The sequence below is a fragment of the Apus apus genome, chromosome 17, assembly GCF_020740795.1.
Source record: "Apus apus isolate bApuApu2 chromosome 17, bApuApu2.pri.cur, whole genome shotgun sequence".
Lineage (NCBI taxonomy): Eukaryota > Metazoa > Chordata > Aves > Apodiformes > Apodidae > Apus > Apus apus.
Genome location: NC_067298.1, coordinates 9,681,243 through 9,696,896, shown reverse-complemented (window position 1 = coordinate 9,696,896; position 15,654 = coordinate 9,681,243). Strand labels below are relative to the sequence as shown.

At 40.7% G+C, this 15,654-nt stretch overlaps 1 protein-coding gene across 4 annotated transcripts in view; it reads right to left on the bottom strand.

Annotated features, from left to right (window-relative positions):
* The window catches only part of CEP112 (centrosomal protein 112), a 157,852-nt gene that overhangs the window by 75,723 nt on the left and 66,475 nt on the right, over positions 1-15,654 (bottom strand). For 3 of the 4 annotated variants that reach the window (XM_051634572.1, XM_051634574.1, XM_051634573.1), the window contains exon 20: positions 8,203-8,385. The exons of the other annotated variant lie outside the window; for it this stretch is intronic. In XM_051634572.1, coding sequence (XP_051490532.1) covers positions 8,203-8,385 — 183 coding nt within the window. The remainder of the gene's footprint in view (positions 1-8,202; positions 8,386-15,654) is intronic. 4 annotated transcript variants of the gene reach the window in all.

Below are 15,654 nucleotides of genomic sequence, written 5' to 3'. Positions count from 1 at the left end.
AGATAAATCATCTGACAGCCAGACTACTGTTCAAAACTTGATTTATGGTGGCAGTGAGTTAATGGAATTAACATCTGCTGACCTAACGAAGAGAGACTAAATTGATTTTAGATAATCTCTCTATAGAAGCAGGGCAAAGAGAAAAAACATGGTATAAAAAAAAATAAACTAACTACTTAATTTGCACTACATAGCATCTCAGTAGGTAGTCATAGGCAGGACACTCTAACCTCCATCCCTGGAAAATTTATGGAGTAAAACACCATGGAATTAATTCCCAGGCACACGAGGAATAAAAGGGTCACTGGGAACAGCCAACATGGAAAGACTGAGGAAAAATCATGCTTGACCAAACTGATTGTCCTCTACAATGAAATGAGTGACTCTGTGGAAAGGGGAGAACTCAATGTCTTTTATCTTGACTTCAGCAAGGGTTTTGATGGAGACTTTTCTAGTACTTGTATGGACAAACTGAAGAGACACAGACTGGAGGGATGGGCTACAATGTGAGTGGAGAACTCACTGGACCACTGGGTTTGAAGAGCAGGAGTCAACAAGCAACCAGCTACAAGTGGCGTTTCTCAAGGCTGATACAGCCTAACATCTCCACCAGTGATCTGGACAATAGGACACAATTCTGTGCAGTACTGTTGGTGGCATCTCTTGGGGGGGAAGTGGTCAGTATGTTGGAGAGTGGGATTGCCATTCACAGGGACCTCAAACTGCAAGATAGAGGAATGAGCCACTAGGAGCTTCAGGAAGTTCAACAAATGAGTTTTTTTTAGCCTGGAGAGCAGAAGACTAAACAATAATCTCCTTGGTGTCTTCAGCTGAGTGTAAAGAGGAACTGTAAAGACAGAGACAGGAGGGTGGACATGATGACCTCCAGAGGCCCTCCATATGCCTCCTGCTCTCCCACTAGAGCATGTCCCTGCAGCCATTTAGTGGAATGACTGAAGTAGGTATCACTGCTGTTTGCCAAATTCCTGCCATTGTTCTGTGGATCAGAAGTCCAATTCTTTCAATTCAGCAACTCTCTCAAGCAAATGATATGATAATTTTAGAAAGCAATTTTCAAAGGAATTAAAAAACATTACCAAATATGTCGTAAGCCCCCCCTTCCCTGGACAGCAGACATTTACCCAACAACTAGTTTAATTGTAGAATTTGGAACAACCTAATATCTCAGAAACTACATTCAAAATAGAAGATTTTGACTCTTACACTTGGAAGTAAAATCAATAAGCAACTCTGAGTCTGGCTTTGCCATACACTGCACTAGAAAGCACATCTCCTGTTTCAAAATCAATGGTAAATTGGCCATTTCTGCAGAGTAACACGGTATTTTTGCCTTTCTGCTTAGAAATTGTGTCACACCACCTCAAATGCTGCAGTTGCTGTCACCTGCTTTGTGTTTACTGATATACGGGATTATTTATTACCTCAGTATTCCTTTATATAACTTTAATTTAAAATATAACTTCACACTATGCATAGCTTATTGTCTATTTGTGTTAATCATTCATTGCAGCACTCAGACAAATCCTACAAGCAAAGCCACACCCTGTATTCAAGGGTCACACCTAGTTTGTGTGTTAAAAATTGGCATAAAGATCCTTTACCCCACTGATGAACAAGACTGATCTCATTTCTTTTTCAGATAAATTCTTCTATATTTATTAACTTCTAGGCAGGATTTAATCACTTCTTCCAAAACAGGAGTGCTGGCATAAAATAAAATTACTGCCATATGAGATACACCCTGCCTCTGCACGAGTGAAATTACAGACTCCACCTTTTCAGCTGCCAATACTTAAAATCAAAACAAAAATAATATAAAATGTTGAGTACAGTGTAATAACAACTAGCACACATATTCCATTTCATATTCTATGTACAGAAAGTCCATTTTGCTGAAAAGAACTCCATCTCAGAATCAGAGTTCACATTGTGTGATCAGGTAGTTTCTATGGCAACTGCTTTCTCTTTTACACACACTGGAGACAGCACAAAATGTCAGTTCTCTTCTGAGCTAACTTAGCATTTTTAATCAGCAAATAATAATTTATGCACCATTACATACAGCTTCCAAAAATGTCTTTACTAAAGATTTCAAATGCTGAACAGTCTCAAGTGTAAAAGAACAGAGGAGTAAGTCAAGTCACCCCTCCTGCACTGAATTCCTCCACTATTTAATGTCAGTCATATTGTAAAAATTGGAAGTTGAGGAAAAATGTGGAAGAGATCACAGATGATCACCCACTATGGCATGAGAACACTTTGATGGTTTCATTAAGGGAGGAAGCTGCAGATGTTTACAGCTTGTTCAACAGGCTTTTGAAGGGCAACTCGGACAGAAGCAGCAGCTCAGAGGCAGGGACCAGAAGCAGGGTGCTCGAAGAGGATCAACAAACATGGCAAGGTGGCTTCATCTGAGCAGGGAAGGTGCACAAGAGGCCCAGGTCCTCACCTTGATAGGGTGCTTGATGGAAGGAACATTGAGCCTGAACTCTGGGCTTCAGCTTTAGAGCAAAGGCTCATTTTTCCCTCTGATCTCAAAGATTATGTCAACGCTGCAGCCCAAATTATTCCCATGGTTCCTCTGCATTTACCCAAGTACAGCTGAAACTGGCTGTGCTGATCCCCAGAGCCCAGCACAGGGCAGGAATCGAGTAGTTCCCCAGGAAACTGGTGCATTTGGCCATTTCACTGAACTCTGAACTTCACAGCAAGGCTACTAGTTCAATCCCAGTTTGACTGCCTCTCTAAGACTCACCATCAGATCCTTGATTTTAGTAGATCTTCCCATCAACAGGATCCATCCCAACCCTGGGTCAGCAGACAACGAATAACAACCACGAAAAAAAAAAACCATACAAGTGCTGCAACAAATATTTGGTACTTTAAATATTTTACAGCAACAGTCATGTCCATTATGCTGGGTTGACTGGTGGTAAATTAAACATGCTGCAATACAGCCAAAAGCTTTTGTTTAGGAAAGGTTAAAAGGGAATGTCTGTCTCTCCAGCAGCTTGTCAGCCCCATAGCTACTCTCTATGCAAAATGCAACAAACAAATGGACTGCAACTCCATCATTCAGATTGTCTGCAGAGAAAGCCTGCCTAGCAAACAATGCATTTCTTCTCACGCCAAAGACATCTATTGAGAAAAGAAAAATAAGTCAAAGAAAAGATGAGTCATAATTTATTTACTCAAAATTGTATACAGTAGTGAGTTCAGAAGCACCACCACCATCTGAACAGTTCACAGGCTACATTATCTGTATCCTCCAGGCACAATCAAGCAAACTGTGGAAACTGGTGTTTGGAGATACTGGAACAATTCCACGAACCAGAAGAGATGATCAGGGATTTATCTGTATCATAACAGCAGAGGCTCTCAGATCAAAGTTTAAGAAATTCTCCTATTGTGAAACAAACACTCCTGAATTCCTTCTGTCTTAGCACAGCACTGAAAAGTCACTGCTACAGCCACATGTACACACAGACAGAAACTGTCCATGTGTTGGGGTAGCAAGTTATCTTTAAACAAGTATATAATATTTCTGTTTTTTCCCTTGAAATTTTCCCTCGTTGATAAAGCTCTGCAGCAGACAAACATGTCAGCACGGTACCACTTCAGACTGCCTACAAAGACGGAGGCAAGATAAAGGTCTTCTGTTCCTCCCCACTTTGTTGATACATTAATTATCTCTACAGAACCATAAACATAAACCAAGGATTTACTGAAATGAAAATAACAATCATTGCTTGAATGAAAATAATGACCATTGCTGGAATTAAAGTAATGATCATTGCTGGTTTCCTTTTTTGTACCATTAACTCAACAGGCTCAAACAGCTCAGAATTTATGCAGACACAGCCAGGTGCAAAGCAACAATTGCACAGAGATCCCTGTTTGCCAGCGTGAAAAAGCAAATGTTTTAGGAGGAGGTGCCAGAAGAGCACTGAAAGGATGCCCTGGACATCGGGCCCCAGGGAAGGTGCTGCTGATTCCTAAGAAGGTGAAGCAAACCAGGATGGTAAAGGCCAAGGGGATTACGGGAAGTGCAAAAAATGAGAGGAAAAAGGAAACAGATACTTCGGCCATGGGAAAATACTTTATTAATGCTTCTCGCCACCTCCAGCCTGCTTTTTTATAACAACCTCCATTCTCAATGCGTGTGCTTGCATGACCTCAGAACTGCTCCAGGTTCTCCTTTACAACTAGTCATGGTTTAGCAAGAGCCCCAAGAAGCCCCCAAACACCAGCAACCTTCTCTTCAAGCAGCCTCATGTTTGAGTGTGAACAGGACACGTTAAAACGAAGCAGTGACAAACACTGGCAAAGTCTGCCTTGGTCCTTGAGCTGCTCCTGACCCAATTACACATGGATGGAAACGGTGGACTCGCCAATTATCTCCTAACAGAACCTGGAAAGACAATTCTGTTTCCTCATGGAAACTTCTTTTCCCTCTTGCTTTAGTGCAAAGGGCTGTATTTGAACTTCCAGGGGTACATTTTTTACTTCTTTTTGCCCAAAGGTCAGGGGTCAAAAAACAAGCATGAAAATGATCCATGTTCATACAGCAGCTGAACAGGAAAATCTTTGAGCTGGTTGAGGGCACGTATCAGATGCTGGGAAGAGCATGACATTCACAGGATAAAGGGAAAATCTACAGTATAACTGGCCACCTCAGCCCACTGGGCAGCAGTTAGTAAAATTTCCTACCCTGGCTATCTTATTTCACAGAAGCAAACTAGACATGTCATTCTCTAATCAGGAATCTCACTTCAGAAATTTGCCAATTCAGTAGCAAGGCTGGTTTTTAGTCAAACAAAACCAGTTTCCCTGGTTCACCTGTTTGGTGAACTAATGTATAAGCCAAGATCATTTGGGGAGGTGGGGAACAAATGACCAACCAAACCATAGCTTACGAATGCTCCTAAAGAAAAACCAGATAATATAAACAATCTAAATAAAAAGAAGTAATTATTCAAAACTATCCTTTAAAAAAATAATCCTCTATTATTAGCCGCTGTTTAAAGAATAACATTATGGCAGTTCATAGAAAACGTATAGGATTTAAAAGACTACAAGAACACAGCATGGTATAAAAGCCTTTGTACTGCTTTGACTTTCATTGACCTACACGTCAATTTACTCCTCCCCAAGCATTACAACCCTAGGTGAAACAAATCAAAGCAAACCTCCTAGAAATGGATAAATCCAAGAGCTAAAGTGGAACACAACTGCTATCCAGAGAGTAATCAGCAATACAAAAGGTGATCCACATAAATCAAGTTTTTCCTGAAAACGTATTCAACTTACGTTTCAAAGTAGTAGCAACATGATTTTCAAGTAAAATCTGGCTATGCACTGAAATCTTAATTTTTATACTTTAGTTCTGAGTAAGGTATTAAGAAGTGTATCCATAATTGAATAAATTCTAACCATTTTGTATACTATCTTTTGTAGTAGCTGAAGACCTACGTGAAAGTACAGACCTTGGCTACGCAATAAAAAAATTACTTAATCTTTTCAGTAATAATAAATTGTTCCACAGTACTCAGACATAGATGTCTTTAGTAACAGAGGAAGAAATACGTATTTTAAACATTGGCTACTTTTTCATAGGGAAAATTATTTAAGAAAGAATAACAGTGAATACCTTTAAGAACGGTGCTTTCACATCGTTCATCAAACATTGGAGAGATAAGGCCTTCAAACCATACCACTAATTAACACTAATTTATTATTTTGTAAAGACCCAGCAAACCTACGTTTCACTTAGCGAAGCAAAATGGCCTCTTCTCCTATGTCATCACACCTTCGCTCTAACATGAAGCAGTCCTAAAATTTGCTGCTGTCAAACGCGGTTCAATTTGAACAGGTTTTTTTTAAAAGCACTGTCTACATAAAATCAAGTCACTGTGCTTTGTTCAGGGACTGCCAAATGTTCTATAAAGGACATTGGCCATTGGTCATGTCAGATGTCCAAAAACATGCATGTTGGTAAACACGTGAAGATTAAAAAAAAATGTATTAAAACTATGTGTCCTAACTCCACAAGAAACACCAATATTGTCTGCAAAGACAAAAGTGATTTTTAATCCAAAGACCAGAGGAACAAAGAACAACTTATTTTCCAAAATGGAAAAAATGTGTCTTCGAAAGCTGATAGATTCTTACTAGAATTTAAATAAACAACAGCTCTTCGAGTCAAAGGCAGCCGCATTTTCTTCCCTGATTCACATGTCATTCTCATGGCAGCAATGCTGAAATGACTGTACAGGGATATTGGAACTACAAAGAAAAGCCCTGTAAAAAGGCCAAAGTTTTTGCTATTCAGTCTGTTCAGATTTTCCTAATAGCTATGATAATTCCCAGTTTTTTGCCTAGCAGCTGCAGTAGCATTACATATCCCATTGCAAACAGAAAGCACAATCACACTTTGGGCTCCAATCTTTGCCAGAAATGTCCCACAACAGAACTAATTACAGATATACGGGCAAGGCACCACCCAGATCCTCTGAATTTGCTTAACACGGTCCCTTTACCTTCGTAACCAGTGTCTCACAGACGAATACAACCACTGTCATGAACGCTGGCGTGAAGACAGAACAATTCTATATATCATTCTAAAACGGTTTTAAATGTGAGTGCTACAGCTCTGCTTTTCTACACAAACACAACCTGAGGAGTGCAGGTGAGAGGATGGTACCACTTGGAAAAGGCGTTCACAAATACCTAACCTAGCTAAGATGTATCATGGGCCAGAGTAAAAAAACCCAAAGACAAAACCCAATTCCTTTAACAACTTAAATTTTTGTTCACTCTTACAAGAAAGTGGAGAATAAAGGGCAAGGTTTAATTTTCAGAAGCCACCTGAATATCCTCTTCCCAGGCGCTCTCACAAAAGTACCTCTTGTTTTCCTTGGAAAATCATAATGGTGGAAATGGAGAAAGGAATCCTGGCTCTGCAATCTATCCCTCCTCCTCCTCCCCCAAGAAGCCATTTCTTTTCCAATAGACTTACTTGAGTCAGATTTCAATAGAGTCCGAGTTGTACAATGGTAATAAAAAACCAAATTACTTTAAAAATCAAATATTCACTTTCACTTAGCTACATTCTAGTTGCCAGTAAAAGACACAGCCTACCAGTGTAGGAAAGCAAAGTGAAAATGCCTCAATGTCAGAGTCTTACATCTCATAGGGAAGGCGGTCGTGTGCGGAAAACACGTTGTTTAAGAATCCTTACCAAAATGTCCAGTTTTGGTATAAAATAATCCATGCGTGATAAGTAATTCTAATGCTGATTAGTAAAGATTATTTTCTGAATACTCTTTCAACTACAAAATCACCTCACATTTTTAAGTATTGCCATTGCAGGCCTTTTTAGTACAGGCTCTTAGGAAAATATACCATGCCATCCTTACAAAATACATTGAAAAAATGCAGTTAGATGGTTTTTGAACTGAAAACTCATAAAGATCATTTTCCATGCTGACAGCGCGCATTTCATCCAGAAGTTTGAAGAGTCAAATGCTACCCCAGCTGGGGATTATTCTGCCAAATGGCTTCCAACAGTGACCACAGAGATGGAGGATGGGAGGGGTGCGTGTGTGTCGGCAAATAAACGTGACGGGAAGCAACCCCAAACCCACATCATCTTATCAAACATCCGACATACGTAGCCAAGCAGACAATGCAAATCCAGAATGCAAAACTGAAACAAAAAGCCATGAACAGAATGAAATAAAACCATTTGTGAGTTACCTGCAGAGATTTAAAACAAAGTACACAAGTGAAGCAGATGTAATTCATATGGATTTGCCCAGGAAGGAGGAAAGGAGGGGTGGGTGTGAGGACTGGGGGGGGGGGAGAAGAACAGATACCTTTTTTTCTTAAACAAATCCATCATGAAAGAAAAAGAGACAAGATTATAAATAGGCCGAGTTATAGCGCACCATGGGATTTTTAATCTGGCTACCTGTGGTTTTTGCAGTTAAAGCCCTATTCAGCAGTGGGAAGGGAGGGGGGAAGGCGGAAAAAAGGAAAAAGAAAAACAAAATCACATTTATGTGCCAGTTTCGCAAACGCTCCCGCAGCGTGCATCACCCACAGCGCTGGCAACCTGGAAACACTCATTATTAGCATTTTCTAATCAGCGTACGCCTTTCAAACGTTATTGATCATTACCTGGCCATCTTGTTTCCTGCATTCTTGAGTTGTACTCTCTAGCTGTGCCATGGCAGCTCGAAGCTGCTTCTCCTGCTTCTCCATCTCCCGTTGATGGTCTCGGACCAGACAGTCCTTCTCTGCCTTGTGCTGCTGGAATAGGTGCGTCTTCTCCTGTTCACGCTCCAGCTTCAGCTCCACTATCTGATTGGACAGGGAGGAGTACAGTTCATCAACAGAACATCCTTGTCGTCATGACAACTCGTCTACAGCTTAATTTTCCCCTTAATTTCATCAAGTTGTCAATTTTATTTTTACGTCACTCTTACCTCACCTTTAAAAAAGCCACCGTTAGCGTGACAGGATTCCTCCTGACAATTACAACAATGGAGACAACCGAGCAAATCCGGTGCATCCTTAACCAATTGGTGGGTACAAATGTCGAAATGAACCAAAAAAAATAAAAAGGAAAAAAAAAATAAAATAAAAAAAAAAGGCTTTGTCGCATTCGGTGTCGGGTCCCCCCGTGTCCTGCTGCTGCTCATCAGCAGGGCTGAGGATCCTAAATGGTTAACAGGCAGCCTGCTCTCCCCTTCCCTTAAGTATACACACACAACCCCCCCACCCCAGCAATTAAATCTTTTACAGATTTCTTTATGATTTCCAAAGCAAACGCTCTTCCTTCCATGTCCCACAACGCCGCTGGACATGCAGTTGTCTTTTTTTTTTTTTTTTAAATAAAAAAAAGAGAAGAAAAATCATAAAAAAGCAAAGCTCTATTATCCCGTTGTCAGCTATGCTATCCCAACATAAACAGATGTATGTGTTCCAGAAGGGCACCTGCTGTGCCGCAAGCTTGCACCATGATTTCATAAGAAGCCCTCTATTCTCAGGATCCTTTCCCAGTCTGCACCACACTGGATGCTGTGACCTTGGCCAGTCTGAGCCTCTCCCCGTTAGCCTGAATGGCAGCCCGAGACCAAGGGCCTGGTTGCTGCAGCTTTGATACTAATCCTCCCCGCCTGCGCACAATGGCACCCTACCTGGCCTGCACACTGGAGCAGCCCGCCCGCCTTTGAAGCAGGTGATGAATAGGGACGGCAGGAAGCCGCTTCCCCACTGAACTCCGGGCCACACAGCTGCTAAAGAACAGTCACTTGGATTTTTCTTCAGTTTTGGTGGATTTCGGAGGAGGAGGGGAAAGGGGAAAGAAAAAAAAAAAAAAAAAAGAAAGAAATTTAAAAAAACCAAACCAAACCCAACGCGTTTATCATGAAGATGGTGGGGTGTTCTCAGCGGGAGGGGAAAAAAAAGGCAACGGGAGGAGCCGGCTGTGTGTGCGCCGAGAGCGCCCCGGCACCTTATCTTAAAGCTGTAGCATTCAATTCTGGAGTAATATTGGCTGGTTGTGTGGCTTCGGGGTTTAAAATTTGAAGTAAAAAATAATAATGATAATAAAATCCCTCATTGTCTCAAACTACAGCTCAGCGTATTCTGAGTTTGAGAGTAAGATACATCATCGGCGCTGCAGCCCGGAGCATCCTGCTGTAAAAGGGAGCAAGTAGAAGAGATGCAATATTCTATGGTTTAACATATCTACATTATTTAATAATACTAAAAGGCTCATTAACAGACGTCTGAAGTCCCTGAAGGAGTTAACCCCCCAGGAGGCAGAGATTATCTGTACTGGGCCTGGGATCCTTGCACAAAGTTCTTTAAGTCAGGTTTTTGCCCCAGGTTTGCGTACAAAAGTGGTTTCTTTTCAGCTGCTATCAGTGTCCTCAGTGTGTCTGAAAGAAAGAATTCTGCCTCCCTAAAAGAATTTTAAAGGCTTTGCCTGAGTTATGGGAAAAAATGTTTAGTAGTTTTTCCTAAATAGTAATCTCTTCACCTACAGCATTTATACGATAGACGATGGTTTTTGACTTGAAGAGCTGGAAAGAACAGAAGGAACCAGGCCCTTCTGCATGCAGGAGGGGTGTCCTCAGTTAGGGACATGGGAACAGAAAGGATGTGGTGTGAGGGGAAGTGTTTTATAAAAGGCAAATCTGTTGAAGAAGAAAACCTGTCACCACTTAAAGTGAAGTACTCCCCAGGATGGCTTTGTTTTGCTTTTTAGATGTTTCTTCTGCCAGGGAGCAGAGGTGGACAGACAGGATGGGGCGAAGAGCATTTTCTTTCCTGAAGTTCAAAGCCCTAGGAGCCCCATCTTCCCTGAGGATCATTAACAAGTACCCCACGTTCATAACCAACACACGTCTGTTCCTGTACCAATGACGTGGAGTGACTGAGGAGCTATTTGACTGCTCTGGTGAACACTCCCTGAACCTCCTGCTCTCCTCAGAACTGCTGCCAAGCACTATGGTCCCTCTTCCTCTCTCTTTCATTCCTGTATTGTTGTTGGAGGTTTTTTTAAAGGAAAAAGAATGAATGTATACCAACAACCATGCTGTTTGTCAGCAACAGCAGGACTTCATCACAGGAAGCTGCAGGAAAACTATATTAATTCTTCATAAAACAGTATGGGTCTTGTCTCTTCAAGGCAGAGAGCACCTTCATAAATGTTATAATAAAACCACTTCCTTTAAAAATTGTATCATGTTGAGATCTTTCTGCATCTCTCCCTGGATGCTTAGCACTTCATCAGATGACAATAAAATGCCCAGTCAAACCCAGCACATAAGTGTTCAGAAGGCACTTTTTAGGTGCTGCACATTTCAGACAGACAAGCAACACAATATTCACAATGAAAAGTAGGGGCAACACTGAGAAGATAAATACATTAAATAATAGTGTGAGTCCAATTACCATAATAAGTTTGTATTCATTGTGGCTTAGATGTTTCCCCATTTTGCTCTCTCAAAGATGAGATTCTCTTATTCTCTTCTCTGCACTTCTATCACCAGCCACAGCTCGGACACTAAAGCAAGCAGGACTGTCTGACCCCAGATAGGTGTTTGTACCATGGAACACTGGTATTACCAAGTAATACAAGTATTTTCAAATCCTGACCTCCTCTTCCATGAATTCTTCACTTTCGTATTCTTTCTGCACCAGTATGACAGAACCATAATATCCAAGGCAACTGCCAACAGATGATTCATGAAGCCATCACCAGAATTACACCTTTTAGGATTAATTTCTGCTTTTAACTGAAATTTAACAATATTCACTAGGTCTTGCAGAGGAAAGACAAAATCCTTCAGAAAAAGCTAAAACCAGATTAAGCCAAGAACCGTGACAGTTTTCTTCTGTTCACACACACACAGACTACCAAGCACTTCTGCCATTGCAGAGCATGGCCACCCTTCACAGGACACCCACAGCTGCTGATGGACCATGACCTTCCAATGCAGGCAGATTTAACTGCACCTACACATGGAGCTGCTACAGAGCAACCTGCTGAAACAAAAGACAATCTAATAGAGTGAATAACAAAGGGAAATCACATTGTTGTTTGTGCTGGTTTAGTTTATACATCTGAAGAACAAAGCTCTACAGTAAATAGCCTGCTGATTGCAGCAGAAATTTTCAGAAACAAAATACTTGGAATTTAGTCAACATCAGCAAATACTTTTTTAAAGTCCCTAATATAGACAAAACCTTCTACTATCCAGCTTTTGCTTTTACATCACACACTAAGTTTGGGCTTTTCAATTTTAGAACAATTTCAACTTGTTCTCAAGAACAAGTATGCCTTTGAATTTCTTTTTATAATCCCCAAAGGAGAGAAAGGAAATTAGTTAGCTCACTACCTCTTTGAAAAATGTAGCTGTTACAATAAATATTTGACACCAAAGTATGAAAATCCATGTAAATTTATGTCTGCACTTCCAGAAATATTGTAAGCAACAGCTATATAAAATACAGTTTTGCAAGGCAGGATGATTTTATTAGTGTTATTTTGGCATGACTGACCTTCTGAGGGCTGGGGAAGCCACCAGCAGCAAGTTTCACATAACATGGCAAAGAACTGAACTAAACTCACTTGTACAGTGTGCATACAGCACGTTTGTTCTGCAGCAATTCTATCTTATCAGCATTTAAGAGTGTAAATCAGGTGTCTTCATTATCATTACTCCACTCAAAACCAGCCCTAACCCCTGCCTAGCCCAGCATCCAGCACATGATCTACCCACAAATACCAACTCTGGGAAAATCTAGCATTCCCTGTCTCCTAAGCTTATAAATAAATGTGCATGTTTCATGAGGATATGGGGATTACCCATCTCACAAATACCCTGCTTCTAAAAGTAATCTAATATAATAGGCTGCAGCATCAAGTATTAATCATGCTTAGCATAACTTTGAGCAGAAAAGAGGAATTTTCAAGGCAAGGGAGCATGCCAGAACTACTTTGCAGCAGATAAATGACACGGATTTTAAAAGTACACATTTTTTTGAGATTTTGCTATAATTTGGAACACACAGTGCTCCCAAGATAATAGGGTTGTAATGAGCCAAAAGCAAATGGGACAATGAAAAATACCTCAGTGCAGAACCACGTATTACCACTGAAGTAGCAAATGCATACAAGGTGACATACATGCATAGCCAAGGCATTTTATTTCCTATTTCATTGCAGGCTGCAATAATTAATTGGCATAACTATGCTTCACCCTATAATCAACCACTAATAACTGTATTTCAGCTGCAACCCAAGAACTGCAAGAAATCCTCTAGAAGAGACAAGCTGGTCCATTAGCCAAACTGCAGGGTGATTTATCCTCCCCACTACAACAACACACCCGAGTGCTCTCACTACCCATATAAAATGTCTAAGCTGTAAATTTTTACTTACAAAGGCCTTCCAGATTTTTAACATATTTAAAGTATGGGCAGCACAAACCTCACCTCAAATCCTCTTGTCTTCCCGGTAAGTAAATTTCTGTTTAAATCACCAACATACTGGAAATGAAGTTGCATCCCTATGATTTACTAAACCCCACTTAGGGCTGTGATGAAGGTCAGGAGGTCCCACTCCCCTCCCCAGCCCACCTGGCCCAGCCAAAGTAGTCTGCAAAGGGAAATACTTCTTTCCAACTAGTATATCTTGAGTCACTGCAAATGCCTGTTTCTAGCAGGCTCTGGTACACAAGTTCTTGTACATAGGCTTTGTTTAGGGATTCAGTCTATCCAAGGACCTTCTTTGAACACTGAGGACTGACTTCAAAGGCATTTGCAGCCTGACTTGCTATTTACTGCAGGCACCAATTTATGTTCCTGGAATTGTCTCCTCTCTCCCTCCTCCCCAAAAGTTGATTCTGTTGACTATACAGGGAGCTCAGGCTTTTAACTCTGAATCACACACAAGTTAGATGCCTGAAGGAGACAGTGTAAATACCCATCTGTTTGGTTAACAATTCTGTAAACAGCAATGGTACAGCGAGAAGATTTCCTCCCACTCTTTACTTGGAGGTTAAATTCGTTTCCTTTTCCCATTTGTGAGTTTCAGCTATATCAAAGTGAAAAGCTGATGTTGATGACTGAAGAAACTATTCCTCAGATATTCTGTGCAAATGGCATTCATCTGCGTGTTAGGATGGTTCAAAGGAAACATTACGGATCCTAGATTAATTTATTAGATGAAATGTATGCAGCTTGTTGCTGAGGACATGAAAAACTTCGAGCCTCTGCTAACGTGTTCATTTGGCCTCCATGCAAGAACAGACTGTATTTCAATTATCTTAGACTGTAGACAAAGAGGAGAGGAACAAAGCTTTTTACAAAGCCTGTGTCCTTATAACTAAACCAGCATACTAAAAACTGATCATGAATCTCTGAATATAACTGGACTGATTGACGTACAGCTAAGAAATGCCTGGAACACCATATTTCTAGCATGTTTTTGCAAGTGTTTCTTCACTTGAGTGGATAAAACATCAGTCAAAAGAAGCTAGATGAAAGAGAAAAAGGAGAATGAGGCCAGAAGAAAAGCTAAGATGTAAGCGCAGTAGCAAAAATTCTTAACTGAGAAAAGGCACAAGGACAAAGCAAGCTGAATGTTAAGCTTGTTGTCTGTGTTACAGTGTCTGGCTGAATGTCTCCAAAGGCTTGAGCATGACACTGGAGTCTGGGTTTAAGATGCCCTTATGGTGATTCTGTCTTGTGATAGGCCTGATGATGTTTGTAGCAGTTCTGACAACAAGACCATCAGCTGAAAGATTAACTCAGCTGAAAGTAAGATGCCAAACAAACACAGCAGGACTGTAAAGGCAACATGTCCAATGCAGATGCAGCACTTCATTCCTCCCACCATACGAAGGCAGGGTGGCCATGGTTAAAGCAGGAGGTAATACAGAACGTTGACTCCCAGAGGGTCAGCTCGTGCCCACCTGACCCTTCAGCCCACACCAAACTTTTGACTGACCCTTCTGCAGGACTTGCCTCTCCACTGCTCCCCATCCACAGGACTAAATTACTTATCTCAGCCTAAAGAGCTTTAGGCTCCATTGCTCTGGCTTTTCACAGCCACTCACAGACAGAACTAATCTTCCCTGATGAGCTTCCTTTCAACAGCCCATCCCCAAGTCACAACACTTTCTTACTTTAATGTTAAATCCCCACGTTTTGCTCTGTTCCTTCCCTAAGCTGCATGTTCTCCTCTCTCCCTCAAGGTCACAGCCTTTACACCATTCTGCCCTACACAAACTGTTCTGGCTCCATTTCCCAGAGAGGACATGGAAATTCTCAGTGAGACTCTTCGGAACATTTAGCTGCTGAACTCCTGAACATCTGAATTAAAGAATGTTTATTCCCTAAATACACTTCAGTAGATCTTCTAAGGGAAAAATATAAAAACACACCCTGGTCAAAAATACCCTGCCTTCAGATAAAAACACACCCAGGACAAAAATACCCTCCCTTCAGCATTTCAAGGAATTATCACTACAGTTTTAAGCAAAAGCAAAACAAAATCATCATAGCCTTGATCATTCCAACACTGGTGAAATCTCTTCGCATAAACAGCTACAAATTAGCAGAGGAGATGCCCAACCATTAAATTGAAGTGTTATTTATATTACTGAGTATTTTTAAGCAACTGAGCATGAGATTGTTTGGAACCTTAATATTAAATGGCACTGCTAACACTCAAAATTATGTTTGTTTTTAAATATACACATTATATATAAAAACAAAGGTGGTGATGACAAAATTCATGTTTCACTCAAGATAATCTCACATTTTTCTTTAAATTGACCTCAGTAGAAAGTCATAAAAGACATACTGAAAGATCTAAAGAATATTATTCTTCCCCTCTACTCAGCACACTGTTAAAATAAGAACAATTTCCCAACACTACCTCAGATATTTGTCCTCGCTGCTGGCAGGTAAGATTACAGTCTTGCTTTGTTCACCTTTCACCAGCTGATTCTGTACTTCTTTACCTCTCCTTTTTTAATATTACAAGCACATTTAAGCTCAGCCAAACCTTTGTCTGTTCCCAACTTAAAAGTGTAGACTATTTCTCTC